The sequence below is a fragment of the Centrocercus urophasianus genome, unplaced genomic scaffold (genome assembly GCF_019232065.1).
Source record: "Centrocercus urophasianus isolate 14NV4802_14NV808 unplaced genomic scaffold, USGS_Curo_1.0 seq_12, whole genome shotgun sequence".
Lineage (NCBI taxonomy): Eukaryota > Metazoa > Chordata > Aves > Galliformes > Phasianidae > Centrocercus > Centrocercus urophasianus.
Genome location: NW_024884364.1, coordinates 13,496,586 through 13,515,034, shown reverse-complemented (window position 1 = coordinate 13,515,034; position 18,449 = coordinate 13,496,586). Strand labels below are relative to the sequence as shown.

The 18,449-nt window shown below is 39.7% G+C and overlaps 1 protein-coding gene across 1 annotated transcript in view; it reads right to left on the bottom strand.

The window, feature by feature from the left end:
• The window catches only part of EPHA3 (EPH receptor A3), a 205,397-nt gene that overhangs the window by 23,037 nt on the left and 163,911 nt on the right, over positions 1-18,449 (bottom strand). The window contains exons 10-12 of the mRNA XM_042810528.1: positions 17,958-18,143; positions 10,247-10,308; positions 7,756-7,965 (exon numbers count right to left, since the gene is read on the bottom strand). Coding sequence (XP_042666462.1) covers positions 7,756-7,965; positions 10,247-10,308; positions 17,958-18,143 — 458 coding nt within the window. The remainder of the gene's footprint in view (positions 1-7,755; positions 7,966-10,246; positions 10,309-17,957; positions 18,144-18,449) is intronic.

The window sequence follows — 18,449 nt, the reverse complement described above, 5'->3', positions numbered from 1 at the left end:
TTTCCATGGATGGTTTCAGGCTCACTTTTTACAATTTTGTGTTAAAATGTGAACCCTCCTTGCTGATTCTTAGAGAAATAATTTTCAGATGTCACATGGAAAAATGTGTTCGTGGCTAGAACATAAGAACTTTATGCAATGAAGGCAAATATCATGTTTGATAGAAGGTCTTTAACATTTAAAAGAAATGTATACAATTATTACAATTCATACAGTTGGAGAAAATAATTTACACTAACTGATGCTAATTAGTCTCCAAGCATTTTGGGACAGTTTTAATGATGGGTAAGAAAGATTATTATATCAATGTTTATGTATCAATTGTTTTTAGTGAAAAGTACACTGACCCTGTACTCTATTATAAGGAATTACATTTTCTTTGCTAAGTCTTAACTATAATTCACTACAAATCTACAGACACATGCAGCATTTCCATAAACAAGAGTAAAACAAGGAGAGTGTTAAAATGTAGCTAAAAAAGAAATAAACTGTCACTAGCAGACTACAATTTTGCTATTCCGCTCCACAATTTGTCATAAAAATGTCAATCTTTGTTTAAAGGAGGACTGATGACTTATTTCATGAGTAATTCAGGAGCAAGAATAGGAAACAAGTTCTAGTAAGTACGTTTTATATACAGAAGTGTTTAAACATAAAAACAATTCTTCCCAAAGGACTATGCAGCATGTACATTTTCACAGATGTTCAAGTATCAATATATGTAGGAAATCTAAAGATTCATAACAACCTAAATGAATGCTTTTCTATCCCTGTTACCTTTGAAAATGTTAAGGCTTACTGTGATTTAAAAAAGTCTATACTGCAATTCCAAAAGCAGGTGATCACTCTGAACTAAAAAATCCCTTCTCAACTTTTCTCCATCATTTTAAAGAATTACATGTATTTTTTAGATATTCATCACCTCCTCAGTTTTTCTTCTTTGTCTGGGTTGTAGCTATCTTACATGAATTATCTTTGCACAAATTAAACTAAACACATTCTCATAAACCACAGACTTGGAGCTAGGAAAACTAGACTCCTCTACTTCTTTCCATATTTAAAATTAATGTAATGATTCTTACCTTCCAAACTGTTGTGATAATAGTACTAAGAAATCCTACTCATATTTTTTTTGCTATGTATTGTATGCTCAATAGGCATTCATACAACTTAGCCTTCTTTATTTGATACTGCTTAATAGTTTCATAGAGCAAGTCATACCTGACAATGGGGTTACAGTATTGGTGGATAAGGGAAGAGATACTGTTGTCATCTACCTAAACTTATGCAAAGCAATTGATACTGTCCCACATTATATAGTTGTATAGCATATACTTTATATACTATACTATAAAATGAAGACATGGATTTGATGGGTGGACTAGTTGGCAAAGAATTGACTTGATGGTTGCACTCAAAAAGTTGTGCACAATGGCTTGATACCCATATGGAGACCAATGACAGGTTATGTTCTTCAGCCAGTATTGAGGCCAGTATTATGACATGGACAGTGGGATTGAGTGCACCCTCAGCAAGTACTAAGCTGAGTGATGTGGCTGACATGCTGGAGGAAAGGGATACCATCCAGAGGGATCTTGATGGGCTTGAGAGGAGGGCCCATGCAAACCTCATAACATGGCCAATAGCAAGGTAATGCACCTGGTATAGGGCTATCCCAAATATAAATACAGGCTAGGTGATGAGTGGATGGAGAGTAGCTCTGTAGAGAAGGACTTGGGTGGATGAAAAGCTTTATGTGAGTGAGCAGTGTGTTCTTGCAGCTCCAAAAGCTGACTGTATCCCAGGCTGCATTAAAGAAGTGGAGATTGCAAGTACAAGATGATCTTCCCTCTCTTCTCCAGTCTTGTGAGACTTCACCTGCATTTCCGCATCCACCCTTGCTGCCCCCAAAATAGATCTGTTGGAGAGAGTCCAGAGGAGGTCCAGGAAGATTATCAGAGGGCTAGAGCATCTCTCCTATGAAGAAAAACTGAGAAAGTTGGGGTTATCTAGCCTAAAGAAGAGAAGACTCTGAATAGGCTTTACATTTTTCCAAGCATCTTTCCGAGACTTAAAGGGGACCTACAGGAAAGATGGGGAGGGAATCATTATCACGAAGCATAGTGATAGGACAAGGAGTAACATTTTTAAGCCAAAAAGGGTACGGTTAGGTTAGATAGTAGGAAAAATTCTTTACTATGGAGTGGTGAGGCACTGGAAAAGGTTGCCTAGAGAAGCTGTGGAAGTCCCTTCTCTGGAAGTGCTTTGAAGGGTCAACCTACTCTACTGGAAGGTGTCTCTGTCCATTATAGGGGATTTGGAACTAGATGTTTTTTAAGGTTCCTTCCAAAACAAATTATTTTGGGATTCTATGATATCTCTGTTGCTTATTATCCAGAGCAAAATCTAAAGGTCTAGTATTATTAGCTCCTATCCTTTAGAATTAGGATTGTTGGGAAGCATACAACTTAGAATACAAATGAGCAACAAAACAAAACAAACAACAACAAAAAAACCCCAGCTCCACCATCATAGATATGCCAAGGAAAACACGTTCATCCAAATTTGTTTGACACAGGCTTATAAAAAGGAATTTACATGTGCATACATAATTAGCTAGTGGTAATAGGTTTACTGATTATTTTCTGAAGATAAACAGAAATTTCTTATATTTTTTGTCATCGTCTCCCTTTAAGCACATGCTTAGTGTGAGGTTAGATAAGCTCCCTTAATTTGAGAAGGAAGAAAGCCTTAGCATTAGAGACGGTCAGACTTTGTTATTGCAGATCCAAATCCCTGGCAGCCCAGGTCAGAGAGACTCTCTCAGGGTTTGAAATTAGTAAGCCAGCAGCAACTGAAGGTTTTATTCGCTCTAGATGGAACTGTGATTCCTACAGTATCTGGCTGTTCATTCTAATTCATCTCAAGCCAACAAAGTCCCCATTTTATTTCTCATGAGCCTGGCGCAAGGCACCTGTTTCCAGGCCTTCGTACTCCTTCCAGCATTGTGATTTATCACTTGTACAGGATGACTGTCACAGGCCACTCAGCCACAAGCTGGGGGAGAGCAAAATCAAGAATAATTGGATCTAACAGGAAAATTAGAACAACATTGCAGGAAAACCTGAAGGTAAAAGACTGGAATTAATTCATTACCTTAGGACTTGGATTAATTCAGGGACACCTTAGTGGGGCATAGCAAGATGGTCTCATGTGAGTGAGATGAGCCTGGTTAACACCTTAAAATTACACAGCCTTTCTGCTTCAGCCCTTAATAATGAATATTTTATCTTGAATCTACCTCCTTCTCAAGTGATAATGGAGTGCCAGTTCTGTTCTATACACTTATCAGGCAAGATAATTTGTCATTGTTTTGTTTTTTTTTTTTTTCTTTTTTTTTGACAGACCCTCTGGAGGACTAAGTCTGTATTACTGTGTTTTTGTATACCAAGGAAATGCAGGACAGATATTTCCTGTCAAGCAGCAGTTGCAACAATGTGCAGTGAAAGAATTGTTCTCAGCAGAGAGAACATGCCAAGGAGTGGTGCCTCACTGTGTCCACTCTACTCTGACACAGTTATATGGGGACATATAATCAGGACACTTACCACCAAAGCACAATGCTTTTGGAGTGATGCAGATTTAAGGAGAAGTCAGTTATGCATGCAAATATAGGAACTGGATACACTGAAATGCTATGAACACCACTGATATGTCCAAGGGCGAACTTAAACAGTCTATAGTCATCTACTGATTACCCAAATACTATACACCTGAGAGACATAATTACAGTCCTTCTACATGTGTGATCGTTTAAATTTAACTTCAGTTCATACTGTTCCACCTACTTGTCATTCGGACATCTAAAAATAATAAGAATAGAAAAGCTCAATTTGACAATGAAAACTTTAATATAGCCTTGGCCTTTCAATTAAAATCAAATAGGTGCAGAGTGCATAGATAATTACAGTACATCCCCTCCAGCACAGTTAGTGGATTTGCTGCAGATGCTGGCTTCTGCTTCTGTAAGCAGGAAAACCTCAGGCTACTTAGGGCTTTCTGTGGTATGAAGGCACTGACGGTAACTCAGAAGCTAAAATATGATCCTGTAAGGTAGGAAAGTTTTCTTATTAATCCCAGTTCTCCATATTTCATATCTTGGAATCATAGGATCGTAGAATGGCTTAAGTTGGAATGGACCTCAGAGATCATCTAGTTCCAACTCTCTTGCAAGATGATCTTTCCCTGTGCTTCAGAGCACTTGTACAATAGTGCAAATATAGTAGAGATTATGTATTGAAAAATGACAAATTATATCACTTAGGGAAAAACATCACACACAGCTTCTGAGAACAGAACAACATAACATTCATCCAGTTAGTGTATTATGAAAGCTTGAATGGCTGACTGGGTTTTTTTTTTTTTGGTGTATGACAATCCAGAATTGCAATAATGAATTAAAACAATGTAATTGTTCTCAGGCTTTGAATTTTACAGGTGGAAAATAGGAGTGGAAGAAGTGAAAGAGAAGTGCAATGAAGCTGTGAAGCACAAGTCTTATGAGGTGCAGCTGAGGGAGCTGGGATTGTTCAATCCAGAGCAAGGAAGGCTCAGGAGAGACCTTATTGCTCTCTGCAACTGCCTGAAAGGAGGCTGTGGTGAGGTGGGGTCGGCCTCTTTTCCCATGTAACTGTGATAGGATGAGAGGGAATGGTCATAAAGTTGCTCCAGAGGAGGTGCAAGTTGGCTATTAGGAAACATTTCTTCTCTGAAAGAGTGATCAGGCACTGGAATGGCTGCTCAGGGAAGTGATGAAGTCACTGTCCCTGGAGGTGTTCGAGACATCTAGATGTGATACTAAGGAACATGGTTTAGTGGGCAGTATCCATGGTAGGTGGATGGTTGGACTAGATGATCTTAGAGATCTTTTCTAACTTCACTGTTTATATAATTCTGTGAAACGTAAAAGATTTATTTCTTCATGTACCTCTATACATTTGCTTGCTACTTCTGATATTAAGCAGAAAACTAGGAGTGTGATACATCCTCAATGTTTGAGAATTTGGAAATTGGCTATAACTTGCTTTTGTTTTGCTCTTTTCTAAGATGCTATTAAGTAGTTGCCATCCTTTAGCCATAAAGGCATTTTATTGTTTGTTCTGATGTCATTATTTTAAAAACTATTTTGTCATGGTTTTGTCATAAATGCTCTAGGAGCAGACCTTGTGCCGATACAAGGCAGCTGCACTATGAACTACCCACCTTTCTGCCAGTTGCTCACAGAACAGTGTCACAGAGAGCTTGGGGAAGTGCTCAGGATTATCACCAGGAGGTATGACAGGAACAGTCCGGGTCTTCAATACAGTGAAGCTGTATATCCACTGAGGGGAAATGCACTCTGTGGAGTGGTCCTCAGTTGTTTAAGCTGGGGCCCAACCATGCAAATGCCCAAACTATCTGGTTCTGTGTACAAAATTTACTTCAAAGGAAACTCGAGCAGAGAGACAAACAGCAAACGCCCTTGTCCTTTTCTCAGAATCAATATGTGGCTGAGTTACATTCAGTGACTGTTTTTGAAGGAAATTCAATTGTCCTAGGTTGTATTTGAAGGTTTTAATTATCTGAGCATCTCCTTGCAGAAGTTTGCAAATACACCATAAATGCCAGATGGAGTTTACAGAACACAAATGAATATACTTCTCAAAATAGTTTCTTTCCATCACACTTCATTATCTAAATGTAAATAGGAAGTTAGATTTAGAAAATAGGTGGCAAAAGGAGAAGAAGAAAATAATTTCAATGCTGCACTTGGCCGCAGACTATTTAGATGCAATGCTGGCTGGAAACACTGATGCTGAGCATCCTGGTTTGTCCTAGCCCACCTGGGGATATAAGCCATTTATGTGTTCCCCATCTACACCAAAATCCACCTCAGTTATAAAGCTCTATGATATACAGCATGCTGGCGATGTGTTTGTTTTTTTCTTCTGCCTTTACAAATTTTTTGAATAAGTTAACTAGGACTCAAAAAGGTCTTCAGGTCTTAATGTGAGTACCCCAAATGCCCTTACTAAATTATATTAAACTATCCATTTGCATGCCAGGTGAACTTTGGAACATGAGAGCTTACCTTTGAAGCCTGGCAAAGGCATGTGTCTTGAGGATAAGCTGTACTAGGGATGGGAGGAGTCCTCATCATGGAGATATTAACAGACAGGGTATGTGTAGGAAACGAGAGATATCTTATGCGTGGTGCTGGGAATTTGTTGTATAAGTCTTTGAGTGTAATGTTTAAATAGCCAGAAGGAGAACAGCAAGAACGATTAGGTTTGGAAAAAATGTTTAGAAAAGAAAAAAATGGAGGGATAGGTGTGAAGAGTGAAGAAACTTCAATGCATGTGAGTGGCTGCTTTCAAGAGGAGACTGAATATCTGCCACTAGTCATTGGTGAAAGAACAGAGGTTAACTGCCTCAGTTGCAAAGCATACATACTGGGGGATGTCATTTGACAAGGCAACAGGCCTCTATGATTGAACTACAGGTGATTATCTTTTAAGGAACTCTTCCATTATATTAATATTTAACTATGAATGCGCCTATACTGAACATGAAAACTGCTTTCTCCTATTAGTGTCTCTTTATATTAATCATGAGAGAGATCTCTGCAGACAGTTCCTAAAGCAGCATGTATTGCACACTTCTACCAGCATGCAACACTTTGTCAGAAGTCAGAGAAAGCACAGAAGGCTCAAGTAAAGAACAATGTCCTTATATATGATAAATTGTAAAAGTATGATTGATAATTTTACATACTAATATGTATATATACATATTTATATGTATATGAATGTATGTGTAAGAAAACAGCTAGGATACCTTTATTTGTTTTTCAATTAAACTACCACAATAATTGCTTGTTCCTGTCAGTGATCAAGAATGAAGGAAACCCTAGAAAACCCATATCAAGATTCTGCTGATACATTCTACTCCAATTTGTTTTGTACAGTGAAGAGAAAATGGCTGCTAGGCTTCATTATAAATTTTACTTGAGTATGATACCCTGTGAGCAGCTCTATATCAGACAAAACCTTCTCTATCTCAGATGGAACAAAACAGTTAGAAGTCTAACTGACATCATTATGTCTCTACCACCTTGTGTATACAATATAAGAAAAAAGCACAGAATCTTTTAAAGAAGACTGCTTTTTAATTTTACTGAAGTATTTTCTCAGTTAGAGCTACAGCAGCAAGTATGAATGATGTGCCCTTTATACAACAGCGATCTCAGCTCCAATCAAGACATAAAGAGCATCATACTGTAAGGTATAAAAACATAAAGATAAAAAGATTTTTTATTTCTGAGTGTTGTTTTTTTTTAAAAAAAAACTGTTTAAGAGTTGAATAACCAGTGTGACAAAACCTTCATGCATCAAGTCTTACATCACTATGTACCAAACTACGTTAGGCCCTAGTTGTGGTATTCATTCCTTGATATATACAGCAAAAAGAAACCTAGCCATGAATTTTTCACACTGCAAGGAAATTAATCTACCAACAGGATGTTTTCTTGCCTTTTGTCTTTTCTGAGACTTAAGTAAAAACAAAGCTGTGATGAGCTTATCGTTTCTTGAACACCTGCGGCTAAGGAAGATTGGAGAGCCTCTGCAGCAAAGAATATAAGCTTCAGGGACTTCCTCAGCTTTCAGACCAACTTTATCATAACAAACAGTGTAATTTTAAAAGGATAAAACTCACCCTTGTTGTGTAAGCAGCTTCTGGATCATCTTCCAATACACGGGAAAGACCAAAATCTGAGACTTTGCACACCAAGTTACTATTGATGAGTATGTTACGAGCAGCTAGATCACGGTGGACGTAACCCATATCTGACAAATATTTCATGCCAGATGCAATCCCACGAAGCATGCCTACTAGCTGAATGACTGTGAACTGGGCATCGTGTTTCTGGAAAACATTTGAAATGTCATTTCAGAGATTGTTAGTGCACCTCCACATATAAGATTTTGATTAAGATTCTGGAAATTCCTTAGGCAAAGAGCTCATTAGTCAGAGATCAAAAGTTAAATGCCACACATGGCACTACTTTGATCTGTAGAGAATAATCTGCCCATCAGCTGAGAGAAAAGAGACAGATTTTCCATTCAGATAAAAATTCAGTTTCCCTCTTCTTGTTCTCATCAGATTTTTAATTTCCTTTATGGGCCCTGTATAAAAGTGGCAAATAAATCTAAGTTGTGCATGCCCCTGAGTCTGGAGTGTCAAGAAATTAGAGAAACAGATGTCTAGCTTCTGAAAGGGAACTGGTAGTGAAAATCCCCGCCTTACCCAATAGGCTAATGAGTTTTCTATTATGTAAGTATTATTTTTTTAGCTGCAATAAATGCTGTCCCGATTCAGTGCGTTTCAAATGCCTCCCAGATTAGAACTCATTTCTCCAAATTTTCCTCAAGTTCATGAATACAAAATCGCTCAAGCACACTGTGGCCTAGAAAATGATAGTTGTATAGATTTCTAATTGTCTACTTCTAGACACATGTTTTAAATCTCTCAGCTCTTACTAATGCTATTTGTTAACACTGAGCTTTGATATTGATATACAGATACGTAGACAACAGGATAACAGTATGTCCTACAACAGCTCTCAAATGAATCCCCTAGTGCCATAAATGTATCATCATGGGCAGCTCTCCAGCTCTTCCTGCTGCTCCTTCCAGAACTTTATTAAATACACTGGAGTTGGCTCTGCCATGTGTGATGAGCTCACACAAATTAGCCTGACTGTAGTCATTTCATTTCTGATTAATATACTTAGGGGCAACATTAACGCTGTAAACATTAGATTAAGATATGGCACAGAGGATGCTTAAAGAGCCTCTCGGAATTCCCTTTCATGAAGGAATTTATTATTATTATTAAAGCCTCTTGGCAGTTCCCTACTATAAAACCTTCTTTAACTAGAGCCTACTGGGAGGGCATCTATGTAGACCCTAGAAAAGATTTAGCTAGAAATCACAAGTTTCTAACTATGAAAGGAATGAGAACCTGAGATAGCCTTCCAATGGCAATAAGAAAGGCAAGATAACTTCCTTTAAGAAGCATTTGTAAAATGGGATATATGACCTGGGTTGCTTGTGATACGAGTCAAAAATGTTCTTATTCTATGTTTCCATGCAACCACACTAAAAGAAAAAAATAAATAAAAAATCACACCCAAATGAACGAACAAGCTAAACAACTGTTTTCTACAGCCAGAAAATATTTTTCTTTCCTCAGAGCTTTCTTCAAGGATTTCAAGCCTATACAAAATATATATCTCTCGGTACAGGTATATTTCATTCAGATACAGTGACACATTATTTATATGTATTTTACATGCTTCAATGGACATCATAACATATACAGCACATATTGAAACTAAGGTTGACAATTTGCTCCCTTTAGGGGTTAAACGTCTAGTTGAGTGTTATGAATTTGGGGGATAATGTCATTCAACCGTGGTAGAACCAAAGCAGTCTCCCAGACAACAGCTGAGTTCACCCTAACAAATTAAAATTAAACTAGTGTTTCCCCTCAGATGGGATTTCATTTCTGCTATACTTCTTGTTTTGCCACATGTAAATCTTGGTGACACAGGGAGTGTTCAAATTTTTTTAGGCTCGCTACCAACTTTGACTGAAAACAAAGATAAATCAACAGCAGTTGAACAGCAGTATGTCTAAGTTTGGGGAAAGAAAACAGGCTAATAAAGTTTGCTAGCAAAAGATTTCAAACACCCTCACGTAAGGGCTATTCCCTAAACCTTTAACATTTAGGGAAATGGCTCTTGGCTCACCATTACTAGTTTACCAACAGTGTTTCCACAAATCTGTTTGCTTTGGAAATCACTTGCAAGACATACAGGCTGCCAACCAACAAGCACAACTGTATTACAGTGTTAGCTTTGCCCCAAGAAAAACAATTTTTATTTAAATGTGCCAGAATTATTTTTATTTAATAGACATGACATGCAAATAATACGAAAAATGTTTCACGTCTTTTTGGAATAATAGTGGCAGGCAGCAAGCTGTCAAAATGCAACATCCTTGCAGATCATAATGAAGACAACCAGTGTAAATAATGAAGTATTAAGGATGCTCATGATGTATCAGAGTAGAGTGATTACAAATTCATAACAAGCTCAGAACAAGAGCTGGTCATGCCCAATGTAATGATCTATTGCACTCACCCGTAGGAAGCTGTCCAATGAACCATTTTCCATGTATTCAGTAACAATCATAACTGGTTTACCTGCAAATACATTACAGTGGTCAGGCATTTAAAATGACTACAGAATGACTGGTAAAAAACAGGCATTTCAGACCCATCCAAATCTACCAAATCCCAAGGAAGATCTTAGTGTTAAAATAGAAAGCAAAAAGATACATGTAAAAACCACTGCGCCTACAATACAACTGTTTGCAACAACATCAACAGAAACAGAGTTCCTTTGCTAAAAACTGGTATGATTTTTAGCAGGTGACGCATCCTGTATTTTCAGCACACTGTGCCTTGTCCAGCAGGTGAGCCAAACAGTTGCATTTATGCAGCTGTGCTCTGCCAGGCACATATCCTGATGTTTCTTCCTGAAGGGAACTGGGCATGGGCTACAGAAGAGTCACAGCTTGTCGCCTCAGGTGTCTGCTCTGCACAACAGAGGGGTGAGGGCTCTGCTGCAGTGGCACAGCCAACATGTTCCTGATGTGGAGGTACCTGAGAGCAGCAGCACGCTACCTTTAGTATTACTCCTGCACCATTGGAAAGCCTCTCGTGTATGAAAATTCATCTGGGCAGATTCAGACCAGTTTGTGAAACTGTTCTTTTTACATGAAGGTATTCTGTAACATAACTGAGGTATTATATACGACTTTGACATGCTGAAGAGAAATTAATACAGAAACGAATGTGATTACGGCAAAGTTTCCAAAAGTCACTGCCCTGGTAATATTTCACCACCATATGCAGTTTGTTATTTCATAATATTTTTTAAAGCTTTGTTTATTTTCTCTTTGTGGTAGAGAGAAAGGTGGGTAGGAATATGGAATTATTTAAGGAGATAAACTGTTATTTCACATATAATACAGAAAGGCTTCTGATCATAAAAGCATGAAAAAAGCCTTCATATGGTATAGCTGGTGATAATTCTTTTAAATGCACTTTTAAAAATGAAGCTTTTAAAATTGAGCAGGATGAATTTTGAAGATATATCTGCTATAATCAAAATCCAGAAAGCCACGAGAAAAGCAAAGCAAATTTTAACTACCCTTTTTTCCATCCCTTACTCCCAAAATTTTCTTCGAAAAGAAATTCTTAAGATGAAAAACATTAATTTCAAATTATTGAAATGATTTGAATTCTTCAATGACTTTTCAGTAGAAAATCTTTTGTCCTCTCTGCATAGGTGAAGTGGCTAAAACACTTTCTTTCTGCTGTGCAGCTGATGCATTATGCTGTGGGAGACAAACTAACGGGAGTTAATTGACTGCCATCCATTAACTAGTGAGAACGGATTTTCCATTCAAAACATTGACTTAGAATTATATGAGGTATAGTACAAATAAAAGACCGAATGATGTAAAAGTTCCAGAAGTTTTCTGTTGCTTGCTTATTCTTGTTGCTTGCAGGAAATATGCAGTGACAGAATCATAGAATCATAGAATCATAGAATCACCAAGGTTGGAAAAGACCTAAAAGATCACCCAGTCCAACCGTTCACCTATTCCCAATAGCTCCTACTAAACCATGTCTCTCAACACAACATCCAGTCTTTCCTTGAACACCCCCAGGCTCGGTGATTCCACCACCTCCCTGGGCAGTCCGTTCCAGTGCCTGACCACCCTTTCTGAAAAGTAATACTTCCTAATGTCCAGCCTGAATCTCCCCTGCCGTAGCTTGAAGCCATTCCCCCTGGTCCTATCACTAATGACACGAGAGAAGAGGCCGACCCCCAGCTCACTACAACCTCCCTTCAGGAAGTTATAGAGAGCAATGAGGTCTCCCCTGAGCCTCCTCTTCTCCAGGCTGAACATTCCCAGCTCCTTCAGCCTCTCCTCATATGGCCTGTGTTCCAGACCCCTCACCAGCTTTGTTGCCCTCCTTTGAACACGTTCCAGGGCCTCAATATCTTTCTTGCAGTGAGGGGCCCAAAACTGGACACAGTACTCGAGGTGCGGCCTCACCAGTGCTGAATACAAGGGAACAATCACCTCTCTGCTCCTGCTTGCAACACTGTTTCTGATGCAAGCCAGGATGCCATTGGCCTTCTTGGCCACCTGGGCACACTGTCGGCTCATATTCAGCCGAGCATCAATCAATACCCCCAGGTCCATTTCCTCTACGCAGTCCTCCAGCCACACCGCCCCAAGCCTGTAGCGTCGCCTGGGGTTGTTGTGGCCGAAGTGCAGGACCCGGCATTTGGCCTTGTTGAAACTCATCCCATTGGCTTCAGCCCAGCTCTCCAGCCTGTCCAGATCCCTCTGTAGGGCCTCGCTACCCCCAGGCAGATCCACACTTCCAGCCAATTTGGTGTCATCTGCAAACTTACTGAGGGTGCACTCGATGCCCTCATCGAGGTCATCAATAAAGATATTGAAGAGGACAGGCCCCAGCACCGACCCCTGGGGAACACCACTCACAACTGGTCGCCAGCTGGATTTGACTCCATTTACCACCACTCTCTGTGCCCGGCCCTCCAACCAGCTCCTTACCCAGCCAAGAGTGTATCCATCCAAGCCTCTGGATGCCAGCTTCTGCAGGAGAATGCTGTGGGAGACAGCGTCAAAGGCTTTGCTGAAGTCTAGGTAGACCACATCAACAGCCTTTCCCTCATCCACCAGATGGGTCACTAGATCATAGAAGGAGATCAGGTTGGTCAAGCAGGACCTGCCCTTCATGAACCCATGCTGGCTAGGCCTGATCCCCCGGTCACCCCGCACATGCCGCATGATCTCCCTCAAGACGATCTGCTCCATAACCTTCCCTGGCACCGAGGTCAGGCTAACAGGCCTGTAGTTCCCCGGATCCTCCTTACGACCTTTCTTATAAATGGGAGTCACATTGGCAAGCCTCCAGTCATCTGGGACCTCACCGGTCAACAAGGAGCGTTGACAGATGATGGAAAGCGGCTCGGCTATCACCTCCGCCAGTTCCCTCAGCACTCTCAGGTGGATCTCATCTGGCCCCATCGACTTGTGGCAGTCCGGTTGGAGCAGTAGGTCTCTGACTGTTTCCTCCAGAATCACAGGGGGGTTAGTGTGCTCCCCAGCCGAGATTACCAGGTCAGAGAGAGGAGTATCCTGAGGATAACTGGTCTGACTTTTAAAGACAGACGTAAAGAAGGCATTCAGAACCTCTGCCTTTTCCTTATCCTCAGTAGTCACATTCCCAGCCTCATCCAGCAAAGAGTGGATATTCTCCTTTGTCCTCCTCTTACTGTTAATGTATTTATAAAAGAGTTTTTTATTCCTTTTCACGCCAGTGGCTAGGTTAAATTCAAGCTGGGCTTTTGCCTTTCTGATTTCACCTCTACACATCCTAACAACTTCCTTGTATTCATTTTGAGTGGCCTGTCCCTCTTTCCACAGGCGGTAGATTCTCTTTTTCTCCCGGAGCCTCAGGAATAGTTCCCTATTCATCCACGCCGGTCTTCTTCCCCTCCGGCTCATTTTGCAGCTCAGGGGGACTGCCTGCTCCTGCGCCCTTAAGACTCCCTTCTTGAAGAGCAACCAGCTCTCTTGGACCCCTTTACTCGCTAAGACTGAATGCCAGGGGACTCCCCTTATTAGTCCCTTGAACAATTCAAAGTCCGCCCTCCTGAAGTCCAAGGTAGCAGTTTTACTATTCCCCCTCCAGGCTCCACCATGAATCACGAAGTCTATCATTTCATGATCACTCTGCCCAAGACAGCCTCCAACCTCCACATCTCCCACCAAACCTTCCCTGTTTGTGAACAGCAGGTCTAGTGGGGCAGTTCCTCTCGTGGGCTCTCTGACCAGCTGTATCAGGAAGTTGTCCTCTACGCATTCCAGAAACCTCCTAGACTGCTTCCTCTGTGCTGTGCTGTACTCCCAGCATATGTCAGGGAAGTTAAAGTCCCCCATGAGGACAAGGGCAGGCGATTGTGCAGCTTGTGCCAGCTGCTTATAGAATACCTCATCTGTCTCTTCATCCTGATTTGGAGGTCTATAACAGACGCCCACCAGGGTGCCTGTCTTGTCAGCCCTTCCTCTGATCTTTATCCATAGGGATTCAACGTTATCGTCCCCAGTCATAACCTCAGTAGCATAAAAGCATTCCCTAACATAGAGAGCCACACCGCCACCCCGCCTTCCTTGCCTATCTTTCCTGAAGAGTTTGTAGAAAATGTACCCTGTTTACATTGGGTATGTAATATTAGCCCAAAGGTATTTCTGGACCTTTAAAGTATATGGCAGCAATTTACTATGGCTATCCAAAACTTTCTATGATAATCCATGCAGTAAGAAACCAGGAGAAAGTGAATTTGTTTTCTGTATAAACACAGTTTTATGATACGTCAGAAAATTGAAATTTCAGTAAGAAGATCCATCTTTCAGCCTACTAGGAGAGCATCTTCCTGCCTCGATCTTCCAAATTAAGAAAGTACTAAGTGCAGGGTTTCACTCATATCCAGTTAGAAACGTGTCTGTAATAAGAAGCATATGCTCTGAAGCAACACCGTTCTTTTAAAAGAACGCTCTGCATTCATTTATCAAAGCACAGCCGTTCATACACGATAACAACTTGTGTCAACAGTGTTGCTGAAATTTATTATACTAACAGACTACAAATTGCTGTAAAATATTAGTAAACTATGCAGAACATGTGTGCTGGCTATTAGGATTACTGACTACAGCATGCCTGGGAGACTGGTGTAAAGGAAAATTCAGAACCGAAATCAATTTGAAGCAGGGGGCTGAATTTGTATTTGGTGAGTGCAACTCCTTCACATTGCCAGCATGTCGGCAGGCAGATCCCAGCCATCACAGCTGGAGAGCTTCTTGTATCAAGCAGTTCTGCTGTAGGGATTGCAGTTACTGCAGCTTCAGAAGAGTGTTTAGTATGAGAAGTTGAGTTCACCTCTGAGACCTCTCAAAAGACTTGAGCTAATGAAGAAAGGTCACACTGCCTGCTTATCTGGATTAGGAGAGATCCAGAGAGTAATTCAAAGACTTTCTCCTAATGGTGTATATAAACCAGCACTTATCAGTGTGATTTAGTATCTATCATTACAAAATATGAACACTTGCTAAAATGTTATTAGAATATGGTTTGGTTTAAAAACAAGACAAAATCAAGACAAGGAAAAAACAAACAAACAACATAACCCACCTTCCTACTCCTCTGAAACTTTACTGGATGTTAAAGAGATACAAAGGATTATCTTTTCTTGCATTTATGCCATTTAATTTTACCCAGTAAAACAGACAGAAATACTTCCATAACAGTTTTCTCAACCTTCGTATTACTATTCCAGCCATCTGGAGAGGATGCTGAATCCCCGATGCTTATATTGACTTCAGCTGGGAATACTTGGATGTTGCTCTCTCATAGTTCAGTGTGATAGACAGCAAACCCTCCCAGCCACCCTTGAGACAGAGAGCAAGTCTGATATGAATACTGCCAAAGAATAAACTTACTAATGCTCTCCTACACACGTATACAAGAAGTTAGAATTAGTAATGCGCATTTAGAAGCATGGTCAATATTCTGCATGCAGAGCATTAAACTATTTTTTGAAGTGCCACAGAAATACAAAATGTAACAACATAGAGATCAGCTCAGCAGTACTGACACTTTTGTTTCAAGAAATTAAGGGTTTGTAAATGTTCTTTTGACTGCACAAAACGAATGTCATTAAAAAGCAGGAGTAACCCGAATTTATACAGGAAGATCCAGCAACCTTTTTGTAACAGGAACTGCAAGGCATGAGTTGAAGAATAATATTTTTGTTATCTAAATCAGCAAAACAGACTTTCATGAATTATACCTAAAGGAAGAATTATAATTGTATTTCTTTCTAACATATAGGGGTTTACACACTTTTTGTCATTTATTTTGAAACATATTTGAATTTATTTCACATACTTCATCGCAGTAAGCTGTGTAAATCTTTTGTGTCGTTCTGTTCGTGAAATCTTGAATGACCCACTTTGAAAATCAAGATTGCTTAGAAACAACAAAACCATTTACTAAAAAGAAGTGAGAACTGTACTCTGCTCAGTTAAACTGAAAATGTCCTCTGCACATTTCACGCAGTTGACTGAAATGACAAGGAGATCTTCTTTGTAAAGATTTGCTTTATCAGTAAAGTCCTCTAGCACAAACTAGAAAATATACTACACAATTTTTCCACTCCCCTGAAGAATTTCAGGGCACCCTGAATTATTGTCAGCTTTTAAGAATAACTCATGCAAAGTCTTACCGATCTCCTACTTAACAATGACTACAGCACTTTGGCCCTTAAATTTATCGTGTTATTTTGCAATGGAAACTTAATGTAGATGAAGTCTTTGAATTTATGTCTTTCAGAACAAGCTTACATTTCATGCCTATACTTCATGCCTATTTTCTGTTACCAACTATTTCTGTCTTTGCATCCCAAAGTAGAGACCAATCAGCAGCACAAGGAATGAGAGCCAGAACTCTCCTAAATAAAGCAGCACCACAAGTAGGAGATCCCACCAGCTGCTTGTAAAGAGAAGACCATGTTACTCTTGGGAGCTGCTTGGAAGGCTGGAAAGAGGCTACTGCAGCTGACTTTGGACAGCTAGGTAAGACCAATATCAGCATTCAGGAATGCCTGTTACAACACACTACTATCTTAACGTGGAGCTGAAGAGGAGCTGGAGAGGGTTCTTCAAATAAGTTTCTTGACCAGGGAGGTACCATGTATGGATGGAGTTCTTAACTACTTCTTTGTCTCAGAAGAGATTACTTTGTTATCATTAACACTGACAAAATTATGCTTTAAAACAAAACGAAATAAAAACTAACCCATAATCCAATGGTAGATTTAGAAAATGTGCATTAGAAAAAAGCTTAAACATTATCAATGGAATAAAATTAATTTTATTACCAACAGCTTAAAATTTTTAAAGAGATTTTTACCTAAGCAGTATTAGTTCTAGACGCTATTTAAAATGCCTCATGCTGGTACCATACTGAATATCACACAGAGTATTTTCCCTGCATGAAAACCACGTATGAAGGGTGGACTTATTTATATACTAGCATCAGTTGCTGTAGCAAGGTAGGCTGTTCATTAACTTTCACTAATGATAAATTCTAATGATTTAGTTGAAGGCAGAAAGTATTCAGTGCAATTAGGAAACCTTAGGATACCAGACTCCATGACTTCTAATAGATTATATCTGCAAGTGCCTCTTGGCCACTTTGTAGTAATTTATATCCCTGAAGTATTAAATTGGTTCCTAAAATCTGCCAGCTTATTACTTAGCTGCAATGTTCTTTAGAAATGCTCCTTTACACCACATCATCTGTACTATTTTCAAGCAGACTACTTATATTCCCCATTTTTTTCCTATCTTATTAACCCAGTGTTCTGTTTTTAAGTCCTTGATATCCTGAGAGCAGCAAAACAGACAAAATCCTTGCCTCTTTGCTGGATCCATCAGCATAAGTGTACAAACATTTCCTTTCTTATCTCTCATGGATGATATTTGGTGAATTCGATCAGGGTTATGACATAAACATCTCTGGAAAGATTTGCAGAGCATAAACACTGATGAGTCAGTGTTTTCATCTCTTCTACTCTTTTCTGATTGATCAGACTATCACAGAATATTTTAGGTTGTAAGAGACCTCCAGAGGCTATCTGGTGACAGTTCCCATGCAAAAAATAATCTCATGTTAAATCTTACTTTTAGTCACAACGCCCTCCAGTCGGATGATGTTGGGGTGGTCAAACTGCCCCATGATGCTTGCTTCTCCCAGGAAATCCCTTCTCTGTTTTTCTGTGTAGCCAGCTTTCAGAGTTTTGATGGCCACTGAAATTTCCTTTTTAGAAGGCAGCTTCAGGCGCCCACTGCACACTTCTCCAAATTCCCCTAAAAAAAAAGTGGAAAAAAAGATGAAAGATTAAACGTAGTTATTTCACGGGGATTTAAGAAGACTCGGTGTTCAGAAAAAGTCCCTAAATTGTGATATCTACTGATAGACCGCAGACGTGAACTCAGAGGTAGTCTGCAGATCACTACTTAACTTTTCCAGGCTTCTGCTCTCTAGCTGTTACTCTGGAAAATGTCACCTACTTGCACTGATAATTCAGATGACTGCAGAGGAGAGGAATGTATAAACATCCCCAGAAAATTCTGATTTTCTTTCCTAGGTGATGCACTCATACAACTGCAAGA